The 23843-nt window shown below is 35.5% G+C and overlaps 2 protein-coding genes and 2 long non-coding RNA genes across 5 annotated transcripts; 2 read left to right on the forward strand and 2 right to left on the reverse strand.

Moving 5' to 3' along the window:
• LOC109719664 lies at window positions 12188–13169 on the reverse strand. 2 transcript variants are annotated; one of them, XR_002218758.1, is made up of 2 exons: window positions 12792–13169; window positions 12188–12692 (listed from the first exon to the last, which is right to left on the reverse strand). It is a non-coding gene; the product is annotated as an uncharacterized LOC109719664 (long non-coding RNA). The 2 variants fall into 2 exon arrangements; XR_002218759.1 differs by having other exon boundaries at window positions 12188–12710.
• Window positions 12946–13531, forward strand: LOC109719665. Its single transcript, XR_002218760.1, has 2 exons — window positions 12946–13040; window positions 13160–13531. It is a non-coding gene; the product is annotated as an uncharacterized LOC109719665 (long non-coding RNA).
• On the forward strand, window positions 13769–15759 carry LOC109719663 (transcription factor MYB86-like). Its single transcript, XM_020246445.1, has 3 exons — window positions 13769–14087; window positions 14232–14361; window positions 14479–15759. Exons 1-3 carry the CDS (start codon window positions 13955–13957, stop codon window positions 15419–15421), a joined length of 1206 nt encoding a protein of 401 aa, XP_020102034.1. The 5' UTR covers window positions 13769–13954; the 3' UTR covers window positions 15422–15759.
• Window positions 17846–23840, reverse strand: LOC109719841 (pentatricopeptide repeat-containing protein At3g56550). Its single transcript, XM_020246676.1, has 5 exons — window positions 21885–23840; window positions 21131–21780; window positions 20717–20844; window positions 20006–20114; window positions 17846–18210 (listed from the first exon to the last, which is right to left on the reverse strand). Exon 1 carries the CDS (start codon window positions 23468–23470, stop codon window positions 22052–22054), a length of 1419 nt encoding a protein of 472 aa, XP_020102265.1. The 5' UTR covers window positions 23471–23840; the 3' UTR covers window positions 17846–18210; window positions 20006–20114; window positions 20717–20844; window positions 21131–21780; window positions 21885–22051.

Here is a 23843-nt window from a genome sequence, read left to right on the forward strand (position 1 = left end):
TGGATAAAAATGATCAAAGGGGTTGATCTAGTATATATATAGAGTAGGGCTACTACACTCTTATGAGTATAGAGCCCTTCGTATTCATAAGTTGTTTTCGATGATAGAGCTTCCGAGTCGACAATCCACTCCGTTAAATATGATCTAAAGTATTTGAAACTTCTAAAAAATAAATTTCGTAATTTTTCGAAATCATAGTAAAGTCTATCAAGCGGATATAAAATGAACGATCAAAATCGAACAACATCCTAAAAAGGATGATCGGATCCTTTAATTAAAGATCGGAGTTATTGATCTTTATTTAGATAGTGAATAAAATTTTCTATCAAATATTCAACCGATTCGGATTCTTTTATACCATTAAACTAGCAAGTATTCCATACCAGCTGTTAAAAATTATCAATTTTGAAATCTTTTGATCGTAAGGTAAATGATGTGAAAAAATTATAAAATTTAATTTCTAGAAGTTTCGAATGCTCTAGATAACGTTTAACGATATGGATCATCGATTCGGAAGCTCTACCATCGAAAACGACTTATGAGTACGAAAGCGATTGCATTCATAAAAATACAGTAGTCGAACTCTATATATATATATATTTATATATATGAACTTGAATATACAAATTAAGTTTGATGAGTTACACATATCTTTTGCTATAAAGTTAATTTTGTTGCTTTGCCCAAAGCAACTTCATGTATGAGTATGCTAAATGGATGCTTTTTGTATTGCATATATACTAGCGTCTATTTTCTCTTTTTCTTTCTTTTCTTTTCTTTTTTATTTTTTTTTCTAATCGATGTTCAAAATACATATGAAAACTTTCACTAGAATAGTGTTGTATTAAGCATGATATAGAAAATGTCCCCATATTGTCTATTTGGACGAATAGAAATTAATTTTCAGAACCATCGTCGATCAAGTGCTTAATTTCTATGCATTAATTAGATATATATATCATTTATATGTATATATAAACTTGAGAAAGTAGTTTGTCTCCTGTTTGGTCTCACTTCTGAAACAACTTTTTATTTTGAGTAGCAGCAAAAACTCTCAATTCAGTGCAATGTTGTACTACGATGCTTGTAGTATTATCAACCTAGCTACCCTGTTTTGTGATGCATTTAGTCCTTAGAAACCGTACATAATATCTATATTAACGTGCGTATAATTAAAATCTCAACTATTAATCTCACTACAAAAGTGATCATTTATTTCCCTCATGAGATTTTTTTTTTTTTTTGAGAGAAAGGTAGCCTCATGAGATTATATTAATTTTACTGGATGGCAAAGATTAATTGTTAGATGGAAACTGTGTCCTCATATGATGCACATCCCCCTTTTGTTCATTGTTGGATATGTATTAAGTTCTTAGATATAATTAAATACATATGTCTCTCCCTCTCTTTCCAATTAGTTCTTAAAAAGATTTTAAACAGTTGCGCGATGTGGACTAAACATCATTATCGAGTAAACATTGGTCATTATGTTCAATTAGTTGGTCTTCTTACAAGCAGCTGGCATGTCCATTAAGCCCTTTGAAAGAGATGGTTTTATATATATTAGGTGGTGATATGAGATCCCAATCACATCATTCAAGGTATTATTGGGGGTTCCTTCGAGATTCATTCGTTTCATGAATCCGCAACCACTGATACTCAATAACCAACCAAAACATCATGTCGAGGCGCTGCTTAATTTTCTAATTTGTGTTCATTATTTTTCTTATTCCAGCTTGTTTTAAACCGTGACGGAATTAACCTGGTCGATGTGCATCGTAAGGGAGTCATGTCAGAAAAAGTTGTTGACCTAATCCTAGGAGTCGTCATGATTTCGAGTTGAATGAGAGGGACATATTTTGATGTCGAACAATTTGATTCCATGCTAATTAAGAAGTGATTGCAAGTCTCTAGTCGATAAACTAACGACAAAAGAAATTTACCACACGTTGGAGGAAGCGCACGCATTTAGTGAAGGACATAATAGCAAAGCAATATATTTAAGTGGAATATTGGAGTGCAAGTTAGAATTATTACAAGCGAAATAAACGATGAAAGATTAATTGAGGTTTTAACCTTAATCTTTATTGTGTTAATGCTCTCTAACTAGCGATTTCGAGTGCTTCATTTTCATGCTAAGCTAAAGATCCCTTGAATATTGTTCATGGGATCGACTCATCAATTAGAAAAGGTTTTAATTTGATCCATGTCCTATATATACAGGTGCAATCATGCTCCTTCAAATCAATTAAAAGATTTTAACTTCAATTCATGAGGGAGAAAAAAAAAAAAAAATGTAAGCAACCAAAGAATATATCTTTGCTTTAAGAGTCGTGCTGGTGTCGGGTCCACGGCCCAGCGAGCCCCTTGTAATTATTCCCTGAACCCCGTTCGTTTTCTATGCCACTCGTGACCGGCCACGTGGAAAATCAACGGTGCTAAAACCGCGGTCTACTGATGTTCTCATGCACCGGGTGTAGGTCGTGATTATACGCCCACGCGACAAAAAAGTCGACCGTGGCGGGCGCCCGTGAGACCCGCGATCCGACGTGGCAGCGCGTTGACTTTCAACGGCCGCCTCTTCTCATCGCTCTTCGACCGTACGATTTTATCCGAGATTCGCGGTGGTGGTTTCCTTCCGCCACGTGGCGAGTTTTCGCAGGTAAAGCGTTGCTTATGGACCACGTCACCCACCGAGGCGCGGGCCCCACAGTCTTATTGGCGGCGGGACCCACGTGCGACAGCGCGGGCTCACGTGCGGGTTGGCGCCTTTTGTTCTTTTCTTAAGAGTCCCTGTACTATTCCGAAACTGCAATTTAAACCATTTATTATCTTTTTTCTTTTCCTTTTTGAGTAAACTTTAATTTGTACTTAACTACAGTTTAGCTTATTTTTACTCTACCACCATATAAACTTACACTTAACTACTTTGTAATTTAACTAATATTTACTTTGCTCCCCCGACCCCTGTGGTTTAAAAAGTTATATTTAATTATTCTGTCTGTATCAAAAAATTTATTTTGCTATCTTATTTAATAGTAGCTAGCTTTTTTGAATAAAATTAGAGATAAAATCACAGGATTATTAAGTACATGTTTTTTGAATTACAGGGTGAAAAATTAGCTTTATAAACTATAAAATAGTAAAGGGCGATAAGTATTTTTAATGTTATGTAGTTTAAAAAGTATAGCACTTTAATTATTATCGCGCTTTTAGCTTTGCATATTTGTCAAAAAAAAGTAAAATTAATGAAAGTCTACTATAATTAAAACTAAAAAGATGTTTATCTTTTCGAATTTACTATGTTAAATAATGTAAAAGTCTAGCAAAACTCGAACCGGTCAGAATCTTTCATTCTGATATTTATAAAATAATTATTTAATTATCTTCATGAGCTTTATTAAAGAATGATATATATATTTTTTTGTAGATTTGTATATTAATTCAACATACCAAATTAACGTTGTAGTGAAAATAACTGCAGCAGCAGCAGCTATAAATATAATTAATTTCTAATTAAGGAGGGTACTGTACGTACATGGTGCATGAACTGGAGCATGCATGTACAGAGGAATTAAACTAACCTACAGTGAGTCCAATGATGAAGTTCTAAAGTTTTCTCTTGAGAGATCATGAGGGCCTATATTAATTAAACTGATCATAGCTATATATAAATATATATATATATATACTAGTAAAATATACGTGCAAATGGACGTAATAATTATTAGAAAAAGTTATAATTTTTTTAAATTATTTTTTAATTTTAGGCCATATTTTATATGATTGCCAAATATGTATCTAAAAAATTTAAAATAATAAATCACGCTATTAAGAAATATATGCTTTAAATGATAAATAATTAACAATAATCTCTAATGCAAAAATTACTTTTGAAATTAAATAGAAAAATAAAATCTGTTAGGAAATAAATTTTTGAAATTAAATAGAAAAATAAAATCCGTTATCTTAAAAAGAAAATATATTTTGAAATTAAATAGATAATATCTAAAAAAGATATTTTAAAATAAAATAGGAAAATATTTTTTATAGGATTTTCACACCCGTAATCTGTTATAGATCAACCTACTTTTGAAATTAAATAGAAAAATTTATATTTTTGGATTTTCACATCAGTAATTTATTATAAAGCTACTATACTTATATGAGTATAGAGCCCTTTGTACTCATAAGTTTTCAGCCGTTCAGATGAAAAAATATACGCTTAGAATGAAAGTGGTTACGGTTAGGTTGATAGTGGGCCCCCTTAGGGTTGAGTGGGTGGTTGGTTGAATAGTATAATCTAACGGGTGAAAATGACTAAAGGGTAGATCTAACGGTCAAAAACTTATAAGTACAAGAGGCTCTATATTCATAAGAGTATAGTAGCCGGACTCTATATATATATATATATATATATATATATATATATATATGCATGCATGGGCATATGGGATGGCCCTTTTGAATTCCTTCCCTCTCCTTTACTTAATTCACCCCTCCATTATTGCTACCTAGGAGCTAGCTCTCTAGCTATGTACATGTCTCTTTCTTTTTCTTTTTCTTTTTTTTGGCCTTTTCCTTTTTTTTCTTTTTCCTTGTACTTTGGAAATGGTGGAGGACATAACCTTAATGCATGGCCTGCATGGGTGTGTGTCAGTGTGGCTCTTGAAAGAATCTTCTCTTCTAACAAATTCCCTATGGACCCTTTGAAACCCTAGGGACAAATTAAAGGGAGGGTCCTGCCATGTTGTTTTGTTCCTCTTGTTGGCCATTTACCCCTTTATTATGGGCTACCAAGAGGAATTCTTATATATGCCAAATAATGTGAAATAATAATCATGCATGTGCATGGTTAATTTCCAAGATTTTACATATATCCAATGCATGTACTTATTAATTTCAAGATGTGCGTGACTTTGAATTAAATGAGAGGAAAGTAAACGAGACTAGAAGCTCGATGTAATTTGAACTTCGCATCTCCTGCTTTGATATCATGTGAAATTGTTCTCTGAAAACTTAAAGTTATTAGAAAAGAATGTTAATAATTACTTAAACTATCAGATAACGGTATTTTCAAAATTTATATATATTCGACGTTTTTTCTCACGCTTGGACTTGAAACAATTTGATAAGAACGAGACGTGAACTTGAATTAAGTGGGAGTAGACTAAATAATGCTGAGAGGTTGACGGGATTCTAATTCAAGATTATATTCTGCTATGATATTTTTTTTGTTACATTAATTTGTAAAACCACTATTATTCTCCAAAATTTTGAGCCACCAGAAAATAGTATTTTTAATATTTATATTCAATAATTTCTCTTCTCTCTCTCTCTTATATTTCTTTCTTTTCATGTATATATTAAGATTATTTCTTGGTTCTTCTATTAAATTAATCTTGTTTCATAACCTGGTATCTCATAAATCACTTAATCCTCGTACTTACATTATTTCCTTTTTTTTCTTCTTTTTCCTATATATGTATATCTTCATAAATAAAAATGTATTGCGTGTACATTTTATTATAAGCTGTATATCTTACGCTCTATATATCATGAAAGAATTTAAAAACTCATTATAAGTTTGAAATATAAAAAAGATATAAGTATAAACTAAAAATTGGGACCATAAAAAGCTTAGGCTGTAAGAAATATAGATGTACGAGTAGCTCAGCTCTTTCTTAAGTAATTAGCCCAACCAGAATTAATTCCATGCAATTAATAATATGTACCATCTTAAGAAATTCCACGTTATTTATCCCCACAATTAATTGAAAGATAATTAAGGTTAAACACTGTTTTGGAATATATTGGTGACAATAGTTTTACTATTTCAATTTTTGGCTCAGGACACGTGGCAAATAGTGACACTGAGGCCGATATTTTTGTTGAGGTCAATTCAATACACAATGTTTTCCAGCTATCGCCATTAATTAGTACCATGATCACGACATGCATCGACACGTACCCTGTTTTTTTAATTATTATTATTATTATTATTATTGTTTTTATTATTATTACTATTACTATCCAATTAAATAAATCTCCTAATTAAGTTTACGTACCTAATGATGTATTAAAGGTACATAATATTAATTATTTGGTCCATTTTCACCTATAATTAAGCTTTCATATACAATTTTCGTCCAACGCCTCGATCGATATATCAGCTAATTAAAATTAAGAAACGATCGTGGGAGGTAATGGTCTACATATAATCATGCACATCTAGGTTTATTTTATCTTTTGAATAAAGTAAGCAATTAGATTCGAAATATTAATTTAACAAATTGTTACATAATCCCTAGCTAGCTAATTTATCATTATCTATAAATAGTTGTTTTTTAACTTTATTTGAGGCTTATTTAATTATACATTTTAACTTTATTTTTCTCCTTATTTTGAAACATATATGCACATTTCAACTTTATTTTTTCGATTTCTTTTTTACTTTATTTTTATTTTATTGGACATTGAAAAGAAGTAATTAATTAACATGCTATTCGTATAATTTTTGCCCTTACGAGTGCATGACATGAGCGTTAATAACGGCATACTTTTGGTGCTTGACTTTGCTACAAAGCCATGTGCCTCCATATGATTAGGTCCATAGAAAATCTTTTTTGCATGTACCTATTTTTTTATATTAATTTGATGCAACATGTTTTCTAAATTTTAGTTTGATATATGGAACAATGCTAAAGTTGAGGGGGAGGCCTCATGATAATATTAATTTGCACACGCAAGGAGACAAGAAAGAGGGCGAGGGCAATATTAAAATATATCTTGTAAATGTAGAGAGAGAGAGAGAGAGATAAAGGGGTTCAATAATATATATAAAATAACTGATTTTTTGAAAAGCTCAAGTTATCATAAGATAGTATTTTTTATATTTATATTAGGGTTTAAATTCTCATGACCTTCAATTTTGATGCCCTATTAAATAATACGAAACAACCGATTTCTCTAAAAGCTTAAGTTGCTAGAAAGAACAGTATTTTTAATGCTTATATTCAATAAAAAAGGATTATAATATGAGTATATAAATCATGTGCATATAGGGAGGGAGAGAATGATAGAAGGGCGCTATCGGCAGTCCTAACGCAAGTGGTAAAAGACTGATCAGTAGTTAGTACCTAGATTTCAAATTTGAAGCCTAATTGTTTCATATTTTCAGCTAAATTCATTTCTAAAAAAATAAATGAAGCGATAGTTAAATTAAAGAATTGCATTAGTTAAAATATTAATTAAGATGCTATCTTAATTAACTAAGCTTAGTTGTCATTGATTCCATTCACAACCTTGCATGGAATATTTGCCTATGTGAGCTTCACAAGCACGCAAAGGCATGTAATTTAATGCCACACAAAACCTCACATATTGTTTGACTTATATGGGGACTTATTTATTTATATATATATAATGTCACCAAATATCTCTTTTTATTTGGTTTTGTCAAAGGTAGTTACATCACTTCTGTAGATTTACTATGGTTTCTTATTAAATTTTTTTCTAAATCATTTCCTATCAAATTGGTTATTTACATAATATGGAATCAGAACCAATTCTGAGCTCCAATATAAGCTCACCGACAATAATTGTAGGTTGAATGCATTATTGGTTCCTAATTAACCTTTTTTTTTACTTTTTGGTCCCTAACTTTTTCTTTTGCTATTATGTTCATGTTTAATCTATACATTTTGTTTCAGTTATGTCTCAATTATCCAAATTCTAATTAATCTTGATGGAATAGGACATGTGCGAATCCAATAAAGTCCTGCCTACTCATATTGATCATGATCATAATCTAGTAGTCGTTTGTGGATTCCGACATCAACTTTTTAAAGTTTTTAGAAAAGCTTGGTAGCATCTAATTCAGTAAACTATTCCTAGAGCAAGTGACAAAGTGCTTGGTGATTGATACTCGAGACTCAAGTTCGAATCCTAGTTGATTCACATTTTTAGTTAAGTTTATTTCTAAATGAAATAAACGAAACGGATAGCGTGCTACCTATCTCTCAAAAAAAAAAAAAAAAGAAACCTTGATGCTCTAAGATTAACAGCAGGCATCGTGTGTGAGGTCATTATGGTCGTAGGTGTCGATGACAACACTGATTAAGATTAGACTTGACATGATTGATGGATGCGCGCAGGCATATACAGTGGAAGAGATCAAGGACCACAGTAAAAGAAAATAAAAGAATGTGAAAAGTTAAAGATCAGTGCTATAAGTAATTCTAAAGGTTGGTGCTTTGATTGCCAAAACAAGAAAATAAAAAGCAAAATTTAGTAAAGTTTAATTTGGGGAGCAATGATGCAACTAATTAACCCTTTTAAAGAATCTAAGGTCAATGTAGCAATGATACTCATTTTGTGAAAAAAAAACATTAAATATTTAAGCACTACGGAAGCATAAAATGCTAGGGTCATAAAAATTGTGAAATTAATTAGTCAATAGGCAATTATGTCCAAGTGACAATATCCAGTTCACATGGAAAAACAAACAAAGCAAAATATGTGTGTGTGTATATATATATATATATATATATATATATTCTTTCTAATTTTATAATTAATTAATGTGGAACGGTGCTTTTCGCGTGTAAAATTATGTGTTTCTTTGACAAACATCATCAAAAGGCTTGAAAAAATTGCAAATTAAATCCAATAATCTTTTTTTTTTTTAGTTTGTGTGTGTTTGTGTGTGTGTGTGTGTGTGTGTGTGTGTGTGTTATCATTCATTAATCAACGCAATAATGAAGGGAGGAGAAAGTGAGGTGAAAATGAGGTTGAAAGGTGCGTGCATGCATGCATGCTTCTTTTTTCGATCTGGATCAAATAAAGGTGTTTCCTTTTCTTATCTGTCGGCGGTGGCCGTTCATATATATATACATGTGGTGAACGTAAATATTAAAAATATTATTTTTTAATAATTTAAATTTTTTTAAAAAATAATGTTTATTTTATATGATTTAATATGTCATTATATAGAGAGGGGATTCTGAGTTTTTAGTAGCTTAAGCTTATATAAAATAATTGGTAGTTTAATTATTAATTATTAATTGAGTTTAATTAATTGGTGAAAACCTTTGTTAGTAGGAGAATGATACGTATTATGTAATGAATTTTGCTATGCCCACATGCAACTAGGTATACGTAAAATTATAGTATCTAGGCGATTTAAGAAAGAGGTTGTCATGAGACTCGCGTAGACAAGGATGAATGATGTAGGTCTCTCATCGTTTTAGCTAATGAAAAACTTTTCATTTTTACGCATATGATATGTGATTCAAAAGGCGTAGCATTTTTTCTTGTGTAATATGTTTAATTATTTCCTGTAATGATTAATTAGTCCTATTTTTCCTAAGAAGATGATCATTTACCTTGTTTTGAAAAATTACGGTTGTTTTATCCTTATTAATTACCTTTTATCTATATTTTTGCTCTCTCTCTCTCTCTCTCTTCTTTTTTCTTTTTTTTTTCTTTGGAAAACCATCCTTTGGGATGAGAAGTGGGTGGACCCCTACTTGCGTATTCCAAATCAACAAAGGGTTTACAGTAGATATGGTTCTTAAAAAACAAACAAAAAAAAAAGCATATATATATATATATATATATATATATATATATATATATATATATATATATATATATATATATATATATAACATTTACGTCTTTTTAGGCCTCTCAAAAATCGACTGTTACACTACTGTTACGTGCCATTTTGAATAAGCAAGAAGAGGCGTGTCAAACAAGATATTCTAATATGCATACAAACAGGGTGTACATGATCGAGCAGTACTTATGCTATTGGTGAATGATATATATATATAATTTGTTTGATTTGCAATTAAAAATGTTGATTCATTTACTTTTAAAAGAAAGTTGTTAGCTTCATCTTGTATTTTGAAATTGGACTTTTCTTTATTTTTGTGAATGGCTATTGCAAAAGGGGATTAGTTGTTAGAGTTATGGCTAACACAAATGTGGTTACAAGTTGTAGTTTGGTGAGTGAAACATCTTCAAAAGCTACATATGGAAAGCATGAGGAAATTAAACTCTTCAGTGCAAATATTGTTCTCTCTTATAAATCGATTATAATTTGGATATATATATATATATATATATATATAGAAATTATTTGACCAATATAACAAGTTATTACGAATTCGTAAGATTTATGGGTAGTAAGAATTAATCCAAACTTCTAAATTGCAATCACAAAGAAAAAATATTCAAATTGTGCAGGTTATTACCAGCTAACTTATTCTGATATCCAAATAAGCCCGAAATAGGAGTTATTGTCGTGTTATCATTAAAATAACTAATAAGCAAATACAAAAAAAAGGTCAGAACTCTAGGTAAGATGTAACATCTTGAGGTGCCATCGAGAAATTTATAAGCATGATCGAAACTTTTCGATTCTGAAAAGGTTTGCTCGATCTATCGTTTCGCTGCATGAAAACAACTCGATGTAAAGATTTCATGACGCAGTCGATAATAGAGACCCGAAATCTGAAGGAATTCATTTTTGGAATCAAAATAACATGCATGCAAGATATAAGCAGTGAATAACGATCGACGCACCGACAGGTTTAGATGATATGTAACATCATGAAGATAATGACACTTAGCAAATATTTATGATCTTTAATGCAATGAAGCATGTGATTGTGATACAACAGGCCCATATTATATGGCACTAATGGAGATTATATATAGGGGTTTAACAAGGATAATTACCCTACTAATGTTAATCACTCATGATGACCACCTTCATACATATATATGTATGCTTCTAATATAGAAATTAGAAGGGAAAGTTCTTAATTACCTAATTAGCATATTGAAATTAATTATAAGAAGCACTTTTATCTTTGAACTTGAGCTCGATTGATCGACCGAGTTGGCTCGAATTGGTGAACCTTACTTGAGTTAGCTAACCCTTGTGCTAATTTATTATCTAATTATTTAAAAAAAAAAGAAAAAAAATTATGGGCATTGTAGTCTTTTAGTAAGCTTGCCTTTGTTGTATAGTTGTTTTGTCCTCTCTCTCTCTCTCTCTCATATACCCCCTTAACTTTTTTTCCTTTTTTTTTTAACTCAAGTTAGTGTACTCAGTTAAGTTGAGAATTTTTTTATGATTAATAGTTTAATATATAGTGACTAGTATTAATTATTGCATTTTTATTTACTAAATAATGGGTAAAATCATTAAATTTAAACTACATGGGGGGATTAGTTGTATGTGAGCCATAGTTGAGGTGTTCACAATTGTTGATAAAAGAAAAAAAAAATGAAAAATAATAATAATAATTCACCTTAATTTCTGGTTTCTTGTGCTTCCAAACTCTCTAGGAATATTCTACATTTTTCGATAAATCAAAGTTTTATGTTGATATATCCTTTGTTTTGTCACGCCTCATGGACAGGTTAGTGCTGTAGGGGTCCTCACATAAGCTGGAAACAGCAAGGATATATATATATATACATAAATATAATATAAATATGGAAAAAAAATGTGTGTGTGTGTGTGTGTGTGTGTGTGTGTGTGTGTGTTGTGGAGTGGCTTGAATATGAGGGCTAAAAAAGAAATGGCTTTTAAAAAAGAGGGGCCCAGTGCAATAGTAATCAAGCAAAAAATTAAAAATGGTCAGAATCTCTTAATTGCTCAGTGTCTTGTAGTGATAAGCTTTTTATTTTGTTTTGATTTAATTTAAATTAATTTAACTTTTCCACCCTAATTGTTTAATCAAGAATCAATTAGGATCACATGGCTCCAATCATATGTTATTGAACATATCTAATCATTGATTTGAAATGAGTTTAATTGCAAAGATACTGTTTACACCTCATGCATTATTTTATCACCTCAGGATATGGTAGATATTGTTGTCTAAAAGGATCTTAAAAATTTCAATAAAAATAATAACACACATAAAGAAGGGTAAAAAAAAAAAAAAAAAAAAAAAAAAAAAAAAAAAAAAACAGCATAGACCATTTCTTAATGAATTTGTTTATATTCTAAGCAATGTAATTAAGGTGCTACCCTAATTAGCACAGTTCTCACTTACCAAGTTGTTCNAAAAAAAAAAAAAAAAAAAAAAAAAAAAAAAAAAAAAACAACTCATGGAGCTCTTACTGAGCTCTTGTTACTGATTTAAAAAGGACCCTGCATGGGTGTTTAATTTTACCTGTGTAATAGAAAATTCATCTACAGTACTCAAAGAGAAAAATGCAACAGCATAGACCATTTCTTAATGAATTTGTTTATATTCTAAGCAATGTAATTAAGGTGCTACCCTAATTAGCACAGTTCTCACTTACCAAGTTGTTCCCACATTTATACCATAATCACATTAAGAATAGCTACTATACATACATACATACATACATATATATATATATATATATAGAGAGAGAGAGAGAGCTAGGCTGGTGTATATATATATATGTATATATATATATTGCATGGTAACCACATGGTCTTAGAAAGGGAAATACCAAATCCCCAAGGAAGTGCCCAAGTTAATTACAGCAGTGGCTCCTTCTGAAATAGAGGAAGATGCTCCCTACAGTAGAAAGATGCATGACTCACCTCTCCTTTCCAAAAACCAATGATGAGAGAGCAATGCTCCGCGCACCTCGAAACACACACACCCGAAAGTATTCTTGATGAGCCGGCCCTGCACACGCGCGACAAACTGTAAACCGGTTAAAACTTATCAGAGCAGGCGTGCTATCGCACGCCGTGCTCGAAAAATTTGGAGAGCTAAATTAATCACCAGCTGTCGCGCACGCATTTGGGGTGCTTTTGAAGGTGAGTGTTGCATAATGATTTATGAGGGGAAGCTCCAAGATGATCATGGTATTGGGGATCTGCCCAGAGAGCAGTAGAAGGGTCCCTGTTTTATCTCTGACAGAAGAGATTTATGTGGGAATTGAGACTGGGTGTAGGACTACCCTTTTCTTTGGTCTTATTCCTTTACAAAGCAGAATAACAAGGACAGTGTTCAAAATATTATACTATTCTGGTAAACTCCTATCCAAATAATGAGTGTCCCTGGCCATGAAAGGACCTTTTTAACCCCTTTTTTTTTTTCCTCTCTCTCTCTCTCTCTCTCTCTCTCTCTCTCTCTCTCTCATGCTGTAGAATCTGTGGACCTTCAATATGAGGACTTGGTGATAGGCATTACAGGGAAAAGGAAAAGGAAGGATTGGAAATGGATTGCATGAAAGTCCAATACAGATAGAACTCATCCATTCAGAGGGGGCTGGGGCTTTCCTCTTTTGTTTGTTTGATACCTTGGATTGTATTTTACTTTTTCACTCTCCTGTGTCTAAAAGTGCTCTTCTTTTTTTTTGACAGCAAACATCCTAAACCTTCTCAATTAATTTATCAGCAATGGTTGCCCCCACCATTAAAGCACCAAACACTAATTCTAACAGAGTGATAAGACATCCAAGTTGGATTATTAATCACCCCATCCCCACCACATAAACAGGAGAAGAGAAAAAAAAAAAANAGAAGAAAGATTTAAGAAAGCCCAAATTCCAATCAGAAACCCATATGAATATGACCTTCTTCATCTCCTTTTTAGCTCTAACCTCAATTTCCCCCAAACTAAGCCCTCCTTTGGAGCTAACAACTTCATTGTCTCAGCCTCCCACAATCTCTTTCCCAAACATTCATTAGAGCATTCCCCATTCCCTTTCTTTTTTTTTTCCTTTTCCCCCAATCAGAGCTGGCACTCTTCCCAGTGCAGTCCTTCTTCCTCACCCTTCCTCAAACCAACATACCATACTATTCCCCTTCATTGTGGTGCCTCCTTCAGTCACACTAATTTGACAAACAATTCTCTCTCTCTCTCTCTCTATTTCTATACTCTCTCTCTACTCTCTATCTCCAGTAAGAGATAGGTAGCATTGCACCTGGGCCACAATTGAGATGGGGAGGCACTCCTGCTGCTACAAGCAGAAGCTGAGGAAAGGGCTCTGGTCACCAGAAGAGGATGAGAAGCTCCTAAAGCACATCACAAAGTATGGCCATGGTTGCTGGAGCTCTGTGCCAAAACTAGCAGGTAATGCAACTCATATTCTCCAATCTTTACCCCCTCCCAAAAACCATAATTATCAATGTATCATCATAACATGAAATTGGGAAACAAAGGAAAAAAACAAAAAAAAAAAGGAAACTAATTTTGAGGTAAAGCAACATAATTCAGGTCTACAGAGGTGTGGGAAAAGCTGTAGGCTTAGGTGGATTAATTACCTGAGGCCTGACTTGAAGAGGGGCTCATTCTCACAGCAGGAAGAAAACCTCATCATTGAACTCCATGCAGTGCTAGGAAACAGGTACTCCTCACTATTTTTCCAAATTTAGCTTTGAACTCCTCAAAATTCCAACAGCCTGTTTAAAACTTCAAAAAGCTGATGATTATTATTATTATTATTATTTTTCCCTCTCCTCAGGTGGTCTCAGATTGCTGCACAATTGCCGGGGAGGACAGATAATGAGATAAAGAACTTCTGGAATTCAAGCATTAAAAAGAAGCTGAGGCAGAGAGGCATTGATCCCAACACCCACAAGCCGATCGCCGAGACCGAGGGAAACGACGACATAGCCCCCACGAACAGCGAGAAGACCTCGACGTCCGGCGAAACGAAGCTTGCCGGGCCGGCCGTGGCGCACTTAAGCCCTGCAATTCCCGACGCGGCTCCGACGTTGATGTCTGTGGAGAACACAAACCATATAGAGAAGTCGAGGCCGAAGAATTCGATGGCGCCGGCGAAAGAGCTCTTTCTCGACTGCGTCGCAAGTCAGACGGCTTCGATCGGGTTGTCTATGAACCAAAATCTACCTCTCTGGTTTAACCAGAATTGTCGATTATTTGACGGAAGCGCTGAATTCGGCTGCAATACGGTACCCAACATGGCCCCAACTCTCTCGAGCTCGATCTTCGCAAATTCAGTCGCATTCAAGTCTATGATGCATCTCCCACAAGAAAAAACTTTACAAGATTTCCAGTACTTGGAGGCTGGTAATTCAGGTAACAACAGCGCGAGCAGCGGAAACAGTAGTAATATTCACGAGTTGCAGAGTAGTAGCTATCTCTACGACAGCGGCATCTTTCCGTGGTCAGATCTGGTGCCCAACAAAGAAGATCAAATGCATATAGTAGGAGAACCAGAGGACCTCAAATGGTCCGAATACCTTAATGGTATAATCCCTATGCCGACAAATATCCAAAGCCAAATCCAGAGCCAAGCCCACGGCTTTTACGGAAACATCAAGGAAGAGAGCCAATTCTCGATAACTGGATTCAGCAGTTGCCACCAGAATCAGCAGCTGCAGCATGGAGATATGTATGGTAAGGACTTCCACAGAGTTTCCACCTCGTTCGATCAAATTTAGATGATTGATACAGTTATGATTTGCTTCGGAGAGAGACCTATAACAGCAACTTCTTCAACAGAATTTTCGATTCGAAACTGCTTTCAATAAATAAGAAGGCGTCTTCTGATACTCTTTTCGCTCTGTGCGTGTGCGTGTGTGTGTTATCGTAGATTTTTGTTCGTGTATATAGGGCTCATAGATTTTTCATAGAATAAATCTTGTTTCACCGTCGCCTCCCCTCTTCTTATTTTAGTACTTCCATTGTTTCTGTAACTCAATTGTCTAATTTGGCATGTAAACAACCATAATTATTGCTTTTTTATTTCCTCTGTCACACTCCAATTTACTGTTTTTAACAATTGGTTGCATCAGTCTCAATTTGGGTATCCATGGGTGCAGGCATAACAATGCCACATTTCTGCTGTCATAAGCACTTACAGAAGCAAAAAAAAGCTTCAATTTTTTCAGAAGTCAGCCATTTACTTCCATCAGGACTCCCAGCAGCACAGTGTCTGCTTTTGAGACCATGATAGGTGCCTACTTCTTGCTTAGTCATTTGACAGCTACTGAAAAGGTCTCTATTTCTATTTATTTTTGCAAAAGAAACAAGAAAGAAAAAACACTGTGCTTCAGTAGCAAGTCTCTGGAAGCAAAGGAGATGAGATAAGAGTGGTCATCTTTGTACATCCAAGGGAACAACAAATTCCACAGAAAAGCAAATCACTAAAGAAAATCAGAACCTATTCCACACAAATACTAGTTGAAGGATAGTGACACTTGTACTTGAGCATTAGCAATTCATCTGGCATCTTTGGTACCTAGGCATGGCGTTCTTTTGACTACAGGAGCTTAATTGCATTATGTTAAGTTCCATTTTTCTGTAATAAAGCTAGATACTTGCAAAGGGAAAAGCATGGGAGGAATGCCTATGGAGAAAACCTCAGCTCTTTGTTTAGTTTTGCCGATGAGTGGAAACTTTAGTTTCCATTAAACAGAAAGAGCACCACCTGTTTTCAAAAATCAGAAAGAATAGTAATTGGTTTCACCATTCGCTAATTAATCATGCTCGCAATGCCTATGTGGAATTTTCTCAGCTACTCGCTTTGTTTTGGTGATTGAGTTGAATTTATTTTTTTTGTGGAAGGGAGGAAGCACCATCTGTTTTCTTCCAAAAATCTTAGATATCGAATAGTTACACCATTCCCTAGTAGCATAAGCGTTTTGCATAGTTGGTTGTTTCTCATGATTTCAGAGCAGAAGATCCTATATTCAAGTCATTCCAGGAATCAAGCCCGATTTAATTCCTTCCCACTTAATTTCAAATCAATTTACAGGTTTGCTCCAAACCTGCCCGCAAATGAATAGAAATTTTAAATTTGAGCCTTCATAAGTGGGCTATTCCACAATAGCCACAAATAATAGGAAAGAAAAGAAAAAAGAAATTCTGAAAATGGGGAAAAGGAAAAGATATTGTACCATGTCCTGAAGCTCCTATAAAGGACTAGTGTGTGTGGGCATGCACATATGACTAGTCCTCCTCTGTTCACTGTGTCTTAGGGGGACCATTTAGAAACAGTAAACTCTGTATTAACCCCCTGCTAAGAGATCCATTACTAAGAGTGACAAAGAGCGAAAGGGGAGAACAAAGGCTCCTTTGACAAGGATATCTCTTCTCTGGCCATATGATCAATGAGTGAGAAAAGGTAAAAGAAGAATTTGATAAAAATTAAAGTGATGCGCCCTTTCTACATAAAGGACTTTCTCCTAAATGCCAATCTTAATTTTCATGTGCTTTTTTCCCTGTTCCCTTCTGTTCAATGGAGTTTCTGTTCAATCGAGTGTCTTCACTAGCTAAAATTTTCTCGACATAGTAGAGATGAAATGGATAGACCAATATGCTTTAGAGCCAAACTTTATCACATGCATTAGTGCATTAATCAACCGACAAAATAGGTACATATCAAATTACAAGTAGAGCCATTGACTTTGAATATCTAAAAAGGAGAGGTTACACTGAAACTGTAGAACAATGTATGGCGACGGACAAGATAAGGAGAACCAATGAAGAACTACATGGTGGGGGCATGCCATGAGGAATATACAATTATGCGGTGGACAGTTTTATTAAACACTCTGCTTACAGAACAGAAGAGCAGGAGAGATTAAAAGAGGCAAACACAATGAACACACCAGAGAACACATAGAGAGATCTTTAATTATATGCTAATTTCATATTAGCAACTCTCTTGAATTTGATAGAAAGAACGGAAACATGTAGTGGCTTTTTATTATGCAGCTTGCCAAGTTAACGATGCAATCTGGTATTTTTAGCATAGATGGATAATTCATAACAGCAAAAGGCTTCTTTGTATATATGCATTATTCTGTTTGGGACGTCGTAGAACAAAAATGGCCATACATATAAATCAAACTGCAAATTAATTAGCTATAATAATCACTGTATTTCTTATTTCCAATTATTATCTGTAAGCAGAAGACGACACCACATGAACAAGCATACCTTATTTGGAACAGACACGGCACTTAGGTATCTAATATACATGATGTATATGACAAGTAGACAACTATAGTACAACAAGGTCGTACCCGACAGTGAACTTCAATGCATATCGCAATATCTCGCTCCACTTTTACGAAATCACATGGAAATTAAGTAGATCCTTGAAAGAACAATTCATGATGCTAAAAAAACAACTAGGAAATGTTACCACAAATTTTCAAATTGAAACTTTCAACCAGTTTTGCCATTTCCTGTAATTGAAACTTGCAACCAGTTTTGTCATTTCCTGCTAAACAAGATTATCACACCGCAGCTGATATCATTGCAATCAACAACAAGAAAATTCATGAAAATCAGTAACCTAGGCTTCTCATACAAATGAAATGGAGGTAAATCAGAACCTAGAAACTCCCTTAATAGCCTTCAAAATCCAGATACACTGGAGCATTAGAATGTTCATGATTATGACATGTTTTCTACTTTAATCTACACTACCATTATCATGCAAGTGCAAGGAAGAAATTCCAATAGAAAAGGGCTTTTTTTTGCAATTGGACCCCTGAAAAAAATTATTTTTAAAAATAACCCCAGCAAATTTATATTTGCAAAATGGTTCAGTCCCTGCCACGCAAGCGCTACGTCAGCGCCACGCGGGCAGAGCTGGGGGCGGTAGTTAAGTTAAACACGGTGAACCATTCACCGTGTTTAGACACGGTGAATGGTTCACCGCGTTTAGAGCTAATACGTATTTTTTGCAATATAAATATTGAAAAGAGGAATAGGGAATAGGAATGTCAATGGGTATGGATATCCGAAATATTATTCGAATCCAAACCCGAATAAATTACATATATACATAATTTATTTTTATTTATTTATACAATATATAAAATATTTAATAATTTTTATTTCTTAGATCTTTATCCAACGGTATAGATTTTTAAAACCCGCTGGGTTCAGGTTTTTCGAGTTTTTAGTCGAATATGGATATGGGTATGAATTTTTAAAATCCGTCGGGTTTGGGTTTTAATTTGATTTTCGGGTTCGGATTTGGATTTTTGAAAAAGGGAAAAAAAAAAAAGGAATACAAATATGAAACACGGTGAACCATTCACCGTGTTTGAACACGGTGAATGGTTCACCGTGTTCAACTTACTACACTGGCCCTGGCCCTGCCCGTGTGGCGCTGACGTGGCGTCTGCGTGGCAAGCCCAGGACCATTTTTGCAAATTAAATTTTGATAAGGCTATTTTTAAAATAAAAATTTGTCAGGGGGCTAAATGCAAAAAAAGCCCAATAGAAAATGTACAGCCATGTCACACCATGTTGCAGGGAAAGGTCAACATCTGATTAGCTTAACCATTCTTCAAGCTTCATCAAAGTGGAATGGACAAAATTACACATAGTAATTCGCAAGTCGCATTCCATTTCCTCCTGCTAATGTTACTGTTCATGATATGAGTCAGTTCAGCTTTTATTTCAGCTAGTCTGTAACTCCATAATTCTCCATTTTCAGTGACTACTATAGCTTATTGATCACTTGGTAGCTGTAGAGCATCTAAGATATCACTAGCTCAATAGATTTATATAAAAATTTTCTACAATCTCAATCAACAACAAAACAAAACACTAAACCTATTTATCTAAGTTTACTTATCTACAATTAGAACAAAGAGACATGGGAAGCCAGCATACCACGGATATTAAAATTCCAGTGTATTATGTGGCTTTTCTCTTTTGCTTAAGGTTAAAATATTTTTCCTCTTGATCATTGTTTTATGTTTTTTTTTTTTTTTTTTTTTTTTTGAGAACGTCATTGCTTTATGGTTATGCCACCATAATGAGTGATAAAGACATCTAAACCTACTCTTTATAGGTCAACTTTTTTAAGGCTATAATGGTCGATAGCACTATTAATGTCAACTTCACACACTGTTGGATCTTTTTTAGCTTGAGTACAATAATTTCATCACTTTTCTCTGCTTGTGCTGAATTTGGTACATTGGTTATACCATCAGATTGAAACAAAGCAATTAGAGTTGGAGCAGGAAGTTAGAAGCTAAATGAAAAAAAGTTATGACCTTGATTGACTACAGGATTGCCGCAGGTGTTGATAACAGATTATGGGCAGTCTATCACCTTGAACTCGGCATGATGACAATACCAATCACCAAGAGATTGCACAATTCCCTGAAGCAGGGTAACCAACTAAATATGAATAAAATGGTGAAGACTATAACAACATGCTGAAGTACAAATAGAAATGGTTATAGAGAATTTATATCACCTCCAAGTAGCAAGAATTAGCAAGGGAAAAGGTTACAAAGTTTTTTCAGGCCTAGGGCATGGACAGGTTGGAACATCTTACGCATAATAAACTAAACCTGATCAAGCATTTGCAACTTCTTCTAAAATTAAAATCTGTTCTCTCAATTTTGCACCTAAACAAACATGCAGCATTGGCTAACCCTGTCTAGTTCACTTACTCATGTTTGGCCAGGGATGACAAACCGACCCTGTATTGATCTGCTTTATTCTAATTTTCTGGGAAATAGACATGATTTCTCATTAAAACCTGTTCGGCAACCTTCAAATCCCTCGATAGGATTCAATTCAAGTTTGCTCACCTCAACCCTCTTTTTTGGAAAATTAGTAATACACACCAATTTGTTGGTTTTGATAAGACCAAAGAAAATTCACCTATCCAAAGAACCGTATCTAGTTTCATGGAATTTAAACAAGACTAGGGGTACAATAGAAAAAAAAAAATCAATACAGAACAATTCACTCACACCTCGTTCCAAACTGTAGATTTCAAAACCAAATACAATATAAGCATTTCCTAAATTGCTGGTCAATAAAATCATATCTTCCTTTGGCACCAGACAGAGAGTGTAAGCTGGGCCATTTGTATCCGTAACTACAAAAGAGAAACTCACATAAAGAGAGCGTATGTAACCGAACAGCAGTTCTTGATTTAGACGCACGTATATTGTGCTTTATTGGTGTCTTAATTGCTAGAAGACAACGTTACACAATCAATCATCAACTACTGATGTTGAGAAAACTGTTTTGGTCCAAAGGTATCTCCTCCTACAGAAAAGTATAAGCAATAGCAGAAAATAGGCATGAAGACAAAGAAGATACAGAGAAACCACGTGGGAGAGATAGTACAGTTTCACACTTTAAAAAAGAAACATCCTTACCGCCTTGGGAACACTTGAAAATCTCCTTTACTGATGAAGCAGTCTTTATATACGTGGTCCTTCTACTTCAATTTATCCATAACTCTCTTGAAAGATACATGATCTAATCTTTTTTCTAACCCACCAATCTTTGGTACATACATAAATAAACCCACAAATATCATGGGCATCAATTGAATCACTCTTCGTATGTCATTTTTGTGTACAATATCTTAGAATGTATGCAAGTGCCTATGTGGCCCGTCTTCTATAACACGCACCTTACTCCCAGAAGGAACGGCCAAACATTTGACAAACAAAAAAATTTGAATCCCTTCGTGTACAACACTTTTTTCTGAGAAGCTACATTTTGGAGCTCTTCTTCTTATGCGCTGAGAAGTTTTTAGGAGGGCTTTAAAAGAAACACCCATTCAGTGCTTCTTGAACAGCTTCAACAAATAACACTTCTGCAAGAAGTTCCAGCCAGGCATGGAAGGCCCTAAGCAAACTGGAAAGATGCACCGCACCTTTCATGGGACTCCCTTTCAACTCTATTAGTTAGCTTACACTCCACCGGAAGGGTTTGTATTCTTACGAGTCTCGAGACAACGGTCTTGAGCTTGCATACGCTTGAAATGGCCACCTTCGAGTACCCAGGATCGCATATTTGGCTGATTGCAGAATACCGGAAATAGAACATATTAGCAATCATAACAGTATAATTATGGAGAATTCAACAATATACTTGCTACATAAACTTGAGTGCCCTATATACCTGATCTCCAATGCCTTGGGCATTTTACTTCGAATTCCTCAACGACAATATCGTCCCAAATACTGCAATACAACGGCAACAGTTGAGCACTCCATGAACCTCTGGTGCATCAGGATCCTGCGCACTGCATTGCTCCTTTCCTTTTATCCCACCAATTGCAAGAAATCTCACCAGAAGTCCTTGCAAGAGCAAGACCCATCTTTGAAATGATGGAAACGCACGCGATCCCTCACGATGATCTCTCGACTATAAGCTTTTGACACCATCTTTGTCATCAAATGGCACTCCTTGCACACCCTCAAATTTTTTACAATTCGAAGACTAGTCCCTTCCGGAGTCCTCATCAACCCATAGGCAATAGCTAGCATTTCACTATGACATTCCCTACCATTTTCTTCCTTAGAGAACTTACAACTGTCTTCTTCCAACAGACCAACTGAAGCGGCTCGACCAATCATCTCCTTCAATTTCTTATAAATTACTTTAGCATCCGGATGCGAAGTATCGCCAACCACAAATTTTCTCACATCGCCACCGACTTCGATCCAGCTCCACCCTGGCGCGGTCTTAATTCCATGATCCTTGACCATTTTCCGCATACGGGAAACACCATTTGAATCCCCTGCATTTGAATAGATATCGGCAAGAAGAGCACAATCTCCCGCATTATGAGCCGACATTCCTACAAGATTCTCGAAAGCAATCTCACCCATCTCGATGTTCTTATGTATCTTGCTCGCGCTAAGCAAAGTTCGCCACAAAACGGGATCATTACTATTGGAAGGCGAGTTGTTAGCAAACTCGAGGGCCCTCTCGAGTTTGCCCGCCCGGCCATATATGTCCACAATGCAACCATAGTGCTTTACGTCGGGTTTTACACAAAATTCAGAGCTCATTAGTTCAAAATATTTGAGGCCCTCGTCGACGAGGCCTTGGTGGCTACATCCCATTAGCAAGCCAAGGAAGGAGATTGCGTTGGGCTTCACACCCGCCACGAGCATCCTTTCAAAGAATGCGATGGCCTCTTCTCCACGACCGTGAATTCCCAACCCAGCAATCATCGAGTTCCACGTGAAGATATCTCTGCTCGGCATTCGATCGAACACATGGCGGGCCTTCTCCAAGCTGCCGCATTTGGCATACATGTCCACAAGCGCGTTGCCCACGAACACGTTGCGCTCTACGAAGCCCTTCTTATCGGCGAATTCGTGAACCCAGGTGCCGAAATCCAAAGCGCCCACGTGGGCGCACGCGGAGAGCAGGGCCACGGCGGTGTACTCGTCGAGGCCGGCGCGGGAGCGCCTCATGCGCGGGTAGAGCCCCAGCGCGGCGTCGTGGAGGCCCGCGCGCGCGTAGCAGGAGATCATGGCGTTCCAGGAGACGAGGTCTCTGCGGGGCATTTCGTCGAACACCTTCTCGGCGTCGGCGATGGAGCCGCTCGCGGCGTAGCAGCGGAGCAGGTCTGTGCACACGACGACATCGGACGCGAACCCGGAGCGGACGATGGGCGCGTGCGCCCCGCGGGAGCCGCACGCCCTGAGGAGGAAGGAGAAGGTCGCGGCGGAGCGCCGGGAAGGGACGCGCATGGCGATGTAGCGGACGACGAGAGGGGAGGAGGGCGCGGGCGCGGGCGCGCTTGTGCGTCACTAGGGATCCAAATGGATCCGTCCCGTTCCGGGTTGATTCTGCCCCGATCCGCTAAGAAAATAAATTTATATGCTTTATTCTCGATTGCACTTTCCGCGACATTTAAAATTTAGAAGGAAAGCTCTCACGAACTTTTAAATTTTGTTGAATTATTTAAAGCATCAAACCGTATGCGTTTGAACTCAATATATAATGACTAATAAGGTTGATGATCTCAAACACTAACCGATAAACATGATCTGAAAATAATATAGTAATACTGAAAATAACCGAAAGTCGCACCACATGATAGAATTATCACGCAAATTATTA

This window comes from Ananas comosus, linkage group 13 (assembly GCF_001540865.1).
Source record: "Ananas comosus cultivar F153 linkage group 13, ASM154086v1, whole genome shotgun sequence".
NCBI classification, from domain to species: Eukaryota; Viridiplantae; Streptophyta; class Magnoliopsida; order Poales; family Bromeliaceae; genus Ananas; species Ananas comosus.